Genomic DNA, 9981 nt, shown 5'->3' on the forward strand with positions numbered 1-9981 from the left:
CAACATCTTGGCTTGTCCAGATTGGTGCTGGAGTCCCATTAGTGGGAAGGAATATCACACCCCTCCTGCCATAAGCTGGACCAGCTGGGAGGTAGAGACCCTGGTGCCATTCTCACACAGAGGAGGAAGCTGGGGACAGATGCCATCCTCTCCTCTTCCCCAAACCTCACCTCCAGCATCATCAGTCCAAGGCAGTACCTGTACATGGGCGATGTATTCATTCTAAGGACAGAACAGGGGAGCAGGGCACCCCTCACCCCCAACCTAGACTACCTGTCCTCCAGGCCAGCAGTGTCCAGAGGAACCTGTGGCAAAGCACATGGGTCACAAAGCTGAGAACAGGGCTCTGTGCCTCCAGCAAGCCAAATTAATGGGCTAGGCAGTGTTTGTCTCCAGTCTCTCACATCTTTCCTTGTTGCCCCAGGCTCCAGATTCTCACCACGACACAGAATGACAGAGCACGAGGACTTTGCAAACTTGGCTCAGTACTGGAACTCCTCCGACAATTACCAGTTCAGCCCTACCAGGGTCATTGTCCCTGTGGTCTTCTCCCTCATCTTCGTCCTGGGCACAGTAGGCAACAGCCTGGTGCTGGCTGTGCTGCTGCACAATGGGCAAATGGGCCACAACACCACCAACCTCTTCATCCTCAACCTCAGCCTGGCCGACTTCTTCTTCATCGTCTTCTGTGTGCCTTTCCAGGCCACCATCTACTCGCTCGAGGGATGGGTCTTTGGCTCCTTCATCTGCAAGGCTGTCCACTTCTTCATCTACCTCACCATGTATGCTAGCAGCTTCACTCTGGCCGCTGTCTCTGTGGACAGGTAACAATCTCCAGGTGCCCTTGGGCTGGGGAAGGAAAGCAGTCTGAGTGGGCTGTGAGGGCATGGGAAGATCATGGCACACCACTAGGCAGAGGGTTCAAGCCCCAGTGGTATCAGTCCATGCCATGAACAGGAGTCTGACACTTCAGCAATTCACCTACCTGGAGATGCCAGCATTCCCTGGCTGGAATGAGGGGGGTCATTCAGAATCCCTAACAAAAATATCCCAGTCCTCTGGGACTCCTATGGTTACACAGTTTGGCTGGTGTCACAATGAAGACCCAAGATAGTCTAAGCCTCTCTGGCCCAAGCTCAGGCACATAACCCACCCCACCATAACTGGAGAGAGGAGCCAGCCATGGCCAGGAGATGCATCCTTGCTAGAAAGAAAAAAAAAGCTATTTTACCCAGGACTGTATTTCCAAGAGGGTGTGAGATAAAATGTAGGGTCCTGCACAGGGACCTCCAGGAGAATGAAAGAAGTTTATGTGTCCAGGAGTTTATGTGTCCAGGCAGAGCTTGGCTGAAACCTCAGTGCTGGTTGCTTTTCTCTCCCCTCCAGGTACCTGGCCATCCGCTATCCGCTGCGCTCCCGGGAGCTGCGCACCCCCCACAATGCAGTGGCTGCCATGGCTGTGATCTGGGGCCTCTCCGTGGTCTTTGCTGGGCCCTACCTAAGCTACTATGACCTGATTGAGTGGGAGTCCAGCTACATCTGCATGCCTGTCTGGGAGGAGTGGAGACGTAAGGTCATGGACACCAGCACATTTGCCTTTGGCTATGTCATCCCAGTACTGGTCATCAGCCTCTCCTACACCAGGACCATCAAGTTCCTGTGGACAGCAGTGGACCCCCTGGAGGACATATCAGAGTCCAAGAAGGCCAAAAGGAAGGTAACCAAGATGATCATCATTGTAACCATCCTTTTCTGCCTGTGCTGGCTGCCCTACCACGTAGTCATCCTCCGATACCTCTATGGAGACTTCCCCTTCAACCAGGCCACCTACGCCTTCCGCCTGCTCTCCCACTGCATGGCCTATGCCAACTCCTGCCTCAACCCCATCGTCTATGCCCTGGTCTCCAAGCACTTCCGCAAGGGCTTCAAGAAGGTTTTCAGCTGCCTCTTGAGGAAAAAGCACCGCAACAAGGTGCATCTGGTGCACGCTGCCCACACTGTACCTGGATTTGAGGCAGGTTCCACTGAAGTGTCCCAGATGCATGAGGGGATTAACAGGTACGAGCTGAACCCAACCTCCATGGCAGCCACGGGTGGGTCCTCCAAGCCTCTTCGTGTTTCTTAGTGACCAAGCTCCATACCATCTGCCAGCTTGGCTGTGCCACCAGCTTCAGGCCACACTTTCCCACCAGGGTGAGAAGATGCTGGAAAGGCAAGCCAGAAACTGCTAAATGCTATTTCTGGCCTTGTTGTTCCTTCCTATTCCAAGCACCAACTGTTCTCCTGAGCCGTGTTCCCACCACACGCTGCATGCAAGGGATCCAGGCTTCCCCCTGATCCTCAAACCACCTGGACACCAAGACCTAAAGCTTCAGCTCCTCCATGGGTTATTATCCAGCAGAACTCCTCTGCTCTGCAGCCACACTGCTCTGGACACACTGATCAGTTGTCACAGAGTCCCTTCTGCCTCCCAGTGCCATCCCTGGCATGACTGGCTTCCACAGCAGGAAAGGCAAGGGAGAAAGACAGTGCAAATGTGGTGTGGGAAGTGCCCAGCACAGCCTGTGGGTGGCTGCAGGGATGGGTTTGGTGCTGGTGCATTTTTCTCCCAGTGACTGGGTCCTCCTCTAGGATGTGGGGCAGGCCATGTGCTCTCTGCATGTGGGGGATGTTGCTGCTGTACTAGACATGTCTTTCTAACCCAGAAATAAACAGACTTCCCTCATGCAGGAATAGTGGGGCCTGCAGTGGTCACCTGGGGTGGGGATGGGCTAACTCCCAAACCTCAGCAGGGCCTTTGTCCTAACTGGTATAAATCACAGTGCACCATGAAAACCAGCACTGAGCAAAGTCTCTGGCCCCAAACGTCAGCAGGGCCTTTGTCCTAACTGGTGTAAATCACAGTGCACCACGAAAACCAGCACTGAGCAAAGTCTCTGGAGCCTGGTAGTCCTTACTCCTTTCTGCACAGCCATCCTGACACAGGTCCCTCTGCAGGTCAGTACACAGCAGATAATCTTCTCCCAAGACAAATGACCTCGACTTGCCACAGCCAGGAGTCTAATGTCAAAGCATAAAAGCAGCTTTACCTGGTCACCACTTCAGAGGTCCTGTGGACAGGCAAGGAGCCAGAGGGCAGAGGCAGGGATGGACAGACAGTTCAGTTATGGTTCCTTCTGCCTGCATGGCACACTCTGAGGGGATCAAGGAGGCTCATTCTCCATGCTCTTCAGAGCATCTGAATCTCCTCCCAGGATCTAAGGATGCAGTTGATCCCATGGAGCTTCAGGAAGGGAAACTCATCTCCAGGGCTGATTAGGTACAAGTGAGTGCCTTCCTGCCATTGCTAAATCACAGGAGATCATAGAATCATAGCATATCTTCAGTTGGAAGGGACCTACAAGGATCATTGTGTTCAGTTCCCTGCTTCTTGTAGGACCACCTAAAACTAAACAGTGTTTAGGAAGAACCTTTTCCTAATGTCCAACCATAATATAGCTTCCTTCCTTCTCTTGTCCTGCCACTGGTCACCAGAGAGATAAGATCACCACCCCTCAGCCTGCCTTACACACTCAGGTCAATTCACACTTGAACTACACTTCAAATCATAAGCAAGCTCAGATAAAGGAAATGGAAAAACATGTTAATAGCCATTAGAGACCAAAAAAAAGGGATATAAAATGGTTAGGAAGAAAATAAACCAGGAGAATAACAAGCTCTGAGATTCAAAAGGCTGTTCCTAATGGTGGAGAACAGGCCATGAGTCACTTTAAGTTTGGCTGTTTGCTCTGACTGCTTTTCACTATTTTTATTTTCTAAAGATGACAGGCAGAACACCTGAAGTGAAAAGAGCTCCAAGAAGTACCTCTATTTTGGGAATTCTGATAGAAATCAAACTAGCTGCCTGCCAAAAACCATGGGGAAGTTGCAGCAAAGGCACAGCACAAAGGGGAGCTCCTACACATGGTGCCCCAAAGGGAAACATCACCAAGCTGGTTAGAACAGGGCTTGACCAGGTTCCTCATTTGTATTGATTCTCAGGACAGGTGGCTTAGTGTACCTGAGCTGCAGCCAGAACCACAGGGAACAAAACCATGGACAGGCCCCATGTGCCTGGGCCACTGACAGTTGTTCTCAAAACCTTCCCAGAATGGTCTCCTTCAGCTTTTCCATCAGTTTGGTTTTTAGTGCCTTTGTAAATCAAAGCCCATGGACTTCATCTTACTGACTAGAGGGGGAGAAAAGCTATCACCTCCACACTGCAGTAATGACCACTCTGTGTGAGGACTTCAGCTTCAAAACAATTATGAGGACAGAACAAAAAGAACCCCAGTTCAATTAACCTTCCCTCACTTACCAGACTTGCTTTTAGGTTTTTGCTTGTTCTGCCTCTCTCACTCTGCCACAAGACTAATAACACTCATCACACAGGCATTGCACAGTTTTTCTGCAGTGCCACAGCATCTGCCTGGTCACATATGGGTGCTGTCCTTGGCTCATGCAGTCACTCAGAATAATTTTCTACCTGAAATGCAAAGGGATATGCTGTCTCAAATCCATGTGCCCAAGAACACCACACACCACAGAGCAGCTTCCACCAGTGAGCCCTGGGACACAGAGGTCTCTCTGGCTACATGCTGGGAGAACACAACTCACTCTCCCCCTCCACAGCAGGCAGCTTTCTATGCACCAGGAAGAGACAGGGGTTAGAGCCTGGCAAGGGTGGGGAAAGTTTAAATCATAGATTACATTGTCCAGTAAATTTGAGAGATCCAAATCTGAGACCCCCCAAGCAGAGTGCACCCTGGACTCCAACAGACTCTGCAGTTGCTGCTTTCTGAAGGGCAGCAGTGGCACCCAGGAGAGGAAGGAGACTGCATTTGTCAGGTTATTCACAGATGTCTTACAGTGGTGAATAACCTGACAGATCTCATTTCTTCCTGATGTGCAGGAAGGTGAGCAATTTTCTTGAGCTTCTTTGTCATCCTGATCTATGTTCCTGAACAGGATGAATTCACTGTCACGAGCTTCTTTGTCATCTTTATCTACGTTCCTGAACAGGATGAATTCACTGTCATCCAGAGTTAACAGTAACACCCAAGATGTGCCCAGGCACTCAGACAGATGAGTACAGCACCCACTCCAACCCCAGTCCCAGCAATGAGCCACAGCAGAAGCAGGGTGACCCTGCTGTGGGAACTCACCTAAACATGGGGGTCAAATTTTGGTTGTCCTGGGGACAGAGCTCACATAGCTCTGTTATTACCTGGGGTTTCACCCCTGAACTGGCTGGAGCTCTCTGGTTTTGCTCTGTGTGTGATGGTTTGGGCAGACACACAGCGTTCTTCCCAGGTGAAAGACCATTTGCTTTCCCTGACTGATAGTGAATGGCTTGCAATTATCTTAATTACACCTCTCTCTCCTAATGCCAGGCAGAGAGCAGCACTAATTCAAGTGCACTGGCATAGACACGCACCAATATTTAGTTGTGTGGCTCAGACAGGGACCTGGCAGCACCTTAATCAGTGCAGTGGTGGCACAGTCAGGGAGATGTGAGCCCCAGAGAGCTCAGATGGGTCAGTAAGGATGTGAGCAGGCAGATGTCTCCCTCGAGCCTGTCTTCCACAGGGGCTGGGCTGCAGCCTCCATGCCTCCCTCTCCATCCGTGAGCAGGCAGATGTCTCCCTCCACAGGGGCTGGACTGCAGCCTCCATGCCTCCCTCTCCATCTGCCAATATATCCCATGTGTAAATGCTGTGACTGGAGAGCCTGTAGCATGACCTGGCATCAAAATAATATAGTCTGTGTTTCCAGACAGGTGTCACAATGCCTCCAGATGCCTTCAAGAGCAATGAGTATCAATCTAGGCAGAAATAATGGCTCCATCTGCTCTTACAGCAAGTCCATCCTTCCTTGCTGACCTAGAGCATTCAGCTTTCAGAGAGCAATAATTTCATTTGGATGAATAATCCTCTAAGTCAATGGAAAAAGGAGTTGTGCTGGGGATCCCAGGGTTGTTACTCTGCTTGACATTTCTGGCTGGACACACAATTTCTTTACAAACCTGCGTTCAGTGGGTGAATTGGGTTTAGTTTCAAGGCCCACATGAGACTGCCATATACAGACATCTTGCCCTCTGACCACCTCATTATAACTTCATCTTCATTAACATCAAGATGAGCAGGTGAGAGCTGGTCCCACATCTTCCACTGCCTCTGCCACCACCCGGGACTGAGCACAGGAGACACATTATCCTCAAAGGATAATGCCACCTCAACCCACCCATGCTCCTCTTCACCTCAGTAGCCACAGGTTCACATGGGACCTGCCCCTTCTTGCAAAGCCAGCAATAGTTAAGCTCATTCCTTGTGCTGGGACCTCCATACACCACTCTCCCTGCAAGACTGAGCCAAAAGCACCTTCTCAGCCCTACAGTCATGGACTGTGACTGCCTGAAGTTCACACCAACTTGCACTACTGCATCAATAAAGGGATCTAAATGGAGTCCACTGGACAGGCTACATTTGTGGGCTGGATGCTGGATCAGGCCCTCCCAGTGCAAGGCATGTATTTCAAGGGATATTTTAACACAAATTGTTTAGTGCACTCCAAAAGATTGATGCACTGCAGTCAGTTCATGCCAACAGCTTTGACATGAGAAATATTTTCCATTAGGGAATATTCTCCATTAGCACAATTACTTCACCCTGTGCTCAAGCTATGCCCTCAACTGTTATTGCCCAAAACCCAGAAACAAGACTCCTGTCAACAAGAGAGAGACCTCACAAATAGCAGCAGCAGGACCTAGAGGAAACACACAGGCCCCTGCCCCAGGCCCACGTGGAGCAGGCTGAAGGTTCTCCCATCTCACATTACCCTAGTACCTGTCAGTGGCATTGCCCCTGAGAAGCACCCACGGGATGTCTGAGCAAAGGGACTGCACCCCTCAGCACAACCCCACGCAGCAGGGACTCTGCTAGGGCAGCCAACTCCTGCCCCCAGCCTGGCACAGCCTGCCCCCTCGGACACAGGGATGGAGCTGGAGCAGTGTCTGCACGAGGCTGCAGAGAGACAGAGCTGTTTACAGATCTGCTAATATTAGAACATGACGTAGCTTGCTGCTAATGAAGTGTTCATCCTGACTTTGTGCTAGGCAGCGCAATCCTGGTCCTGTGTCCTGCACAGCTTCCTGCTCACAACACCTACCCACATCCTTCCAGCTCCTAATAATGACTCCCAGCTGGCTGTTGCCCCAGCCAGTAGCTAAATCTAGACTAAGTCGATCTTAGCTTAAATTTGTCTCACATTTGGTGCTGTTTTAAATGAAGCCACTTGCGTCTTATCCCTGAACATTTTAATAAGAAAGCTTTCCTGGAGAAAGAGGATTTTAAAGCAGAGGAGGAGTGAAATGCACAGTTAAAAAATAACATGAGTTTTTCCCCTGAGCCTTGACTCCATCATGAGCTGCTGCCCTTGTGCACCTTCCTCCTGTCACCACCACAGAGAAGGAGCAATCCCACTATACAGAGAGTCCCTTATGGGCACCAGATCAACAGAGGGAAATAACTGAAACAAAAATCAAATAATTGGGTTTTTTTTTCCAGGCTGCTTTACTGTTGGCTAAAAAAATACACAGTTCCACAGTCAGGAAAGAAGAACACCTGAGGAAACATGAAAAACCAAGGGGCAAGAAAACACTTGCAAACCAGATTGGTTAGAAGAGAAAATGAAAGCAGTTGCAAATGAACTCCCCAGCCAAAGTATAACAAATAACCAAAGCAAGAAAACTGTTAAGGGAAGGAAGGAGGTTGCCATAACCAACACAAGTACCTTGAGACAGTAGCAAAGACAGGACAGAAGAGGTAATAACTATTTCTGTTCCCTCTTGGCAAGTGGTAATAACATGCTGAACCACAGGGTGCTGAAACACTCCCAAGCAGTAACTAGACCTGGCAATCAACAGACACCCCAGAAACAGGCTCTAATTGTCAGAACCAGAAATCCTGCACCTACATTTTCTAGCAACTCTCAGGCCAGTCAACACTGACTTCTTGCATCTACATTTTCTAGTAACTCTCAGGCCAGTCAACACTGACTTCCAGTAAATCTTCACTCTTTGTAAAGTCTTGGGGCAGACAGGGAGATTTGCAAAAGGAACCAGGAGGACACAGGTAACTGCACAGCCATCAGCCTAATGCCAACTTAGGAAAAGAATGGAAAAGCTGACAAGGGATTATTCAACTAGTATGTCATGTGATGGTAGGACAGAGCTTTTACCAATGCCTTCTTATGGAAAATATCCACTTCCATTGAAAAATATCAAGTGACTTTGATGAAAGCTATTTCTATAACCCCACTGTGATTGGCACTGTCTACCAGAGCATCTCTGAATGCTTAACCCACCAGAACAATACCAAATCAGAATAATGCTCACTAAGTGGGTTAAAACCCCATTAACTACAGCCAGAAAGGGAGAATCATGGCTGAGCGAGCACCACTAGTGACGTGGGAGCCTTCATCACCCATTCTGGCTGGCAGGCTGGCAGAAAGCAAGCATTTGGCATTGAAACCCATCTGAATATTGCCTTGTTGTGCTAAGGGAAAAAGAGAAGCCCCATTTGCAGCCTGGGATCTCATGCCTAGCTAAGACTGGAAGCTGCACATCCCCAGGCTGGGGACAAAGTGTGCATTTCTTTTACCAGGCATAAGCACCATGGGGAGATGCAGAAAGATGCTGAGTGGTCAGGACCACCTCCCAAACTGGCTCCAGCAGTTTCAAGACAGTCTTTTCTTTATGATCACAAATCTCTCCATTTTCACTATCTGCTTAAGTTCTTTCTCATGTCTACTTGCACCTCTCTGTCCCCTTGGCAAATAAGTGCAGCATCTTGCCTCTTGCCCATTCAAGCTTTCAACCTCCCCAGCTAACTTTCCACTTGCCTGTAAGCCCCCTCAGACATTCAGCTGGCCCTGTGGGAAAACTCACCCAGCCACTGTCTCCTCTGACACTGCTGCTCTGTCCCAGCTCTCAGCAAGATGTGAGACAGCAACAAGACACAGACATCTCCATCCCTGGGCAATGAATCAGCACACGTGGCTGTTTTTCAGGAGAGTTATGGACCCTGCTGATAAGCTGAGAGGTAAAAGATTCATTTCCGCAGCTGACTGAAAATGCTTCTGACACCACGACCTGAGTGGTGCTGGAATTTGGCTCTAATTAGATTGCAGAGAGAGAAGTAGGGACACATGCTCTGTCCCACTGTTCACAGCAATCAGGACAAGCAAACCCATCCCCTGCAGAAAGCACAAGCAAACAGAACAAGCTCTGTCTCCCACCTCAAATACACCACATGGGCACCTGTGCTCCCCTGCACACCCACATGCTCCATGCTCCCAGGGTGCTGCAGGTGTGCAATGAGCCACAGAGAAGACAGCCAAGGGACAGGTTCTGTGTGCACCCTGTCACATCTCGGGCAGAGGAGACAAGCTTTTACCTCTGTGCAACACATCTTTATGACAGGCCATGAGAAATGTTAGGTGAGTCTCCATGACAAGTGCAGGGCACCTGGCTTTGAAGTGTTCCTATCCCCTGTGGCTTCAGCACAGGCCCTGGCTGGGGGAACGGAACATTAGTCTGTGGGTCCTTGTGTGTGCATGTGTCTCTTTATCAGACTGTGCTGGTTTGAGCTGAAGTAGAGTTAACATTCTTCACAGAGGCTAGTATGATGCTATGTTTGGGTTTTGTGCAGAACACAGAGTTGATAATGCAGAGATGTTTTTGTTATTGCTGAGCAGAGCTTACACAGAGTCAAGGCCTTTGCTGCTTTCCGTACTGCCACGCTGGGAAGGAAGTTGGGGATGCATGGGAGATTGGGAGGAGACACAGCTGGGACAGGTGACCCAAACTGACCAAAGGGATATTCCATACCATATGACATCATGCCCAGTATATAAGGTGGGAGGAAGAAGGAGGAAGGGGGG

At 49.7% G+C, this 9981-nt stretch overlaps 1 protein-coding gene across 1 annotated transcript; it reads left to right on the top strand.

Annotated features, from left to right (window-relative positions):
• The first annotated feature begins 446 nt into the window (after positions 1 to 446).
• On the top strand, positions 447 to 2179 carry LOC103810986 (galanin receptor type 2-like). The gene is made up of 2 exons (XM_009083919.1): positions 447 to 824; positions 1387 to 2179. The coding sequence occupies exons 1-2, from the start codon at positions 451 to 453 to the stop codon at positions 2123 to 2125; spliced, it is 1113 nt and encodes a 370-aa protein (XP_009082167.1). The 5' UTR covers positions 447 to 450; the 3' UTR covers positions 2126 to 2179.
• Positions 2180 to 9981: the final 7802 nt, after the last annotated feature.

This window comes from Acanthisitta chloris, unplaced genomic scaffold, assembly GCF_000695815.1.
Source record: "Acanthisitta chloris isolate BGI_N310 unplaced genomic scaffold, ASM69581v1 scaffold10581, whole genome shotgun sequence".
Taxonomy (NCBI): domain Eukaryota; kingdom Metazoa; phylum Chordata; class Aves; order Passeriformes; family Acanthisittidae; genus Acanthisitta; species Acanthisitta chloris.

Coding starts and splice junctions, on each gene's coding strand:
- LOC103810986 (XM_009083919.1), top strand. CDS start 451: ATGACAGAGCACGAGGACTTTGCAAACTTGGCTCAGTACTGGAACTCC. Junction 825..1,386: donor GCCGCTGTCTCTGTGGACAG/GTAACAATCTCC, acceptor TCTCCCCTCCAG/GTACCTGGCCATCCGCTATC.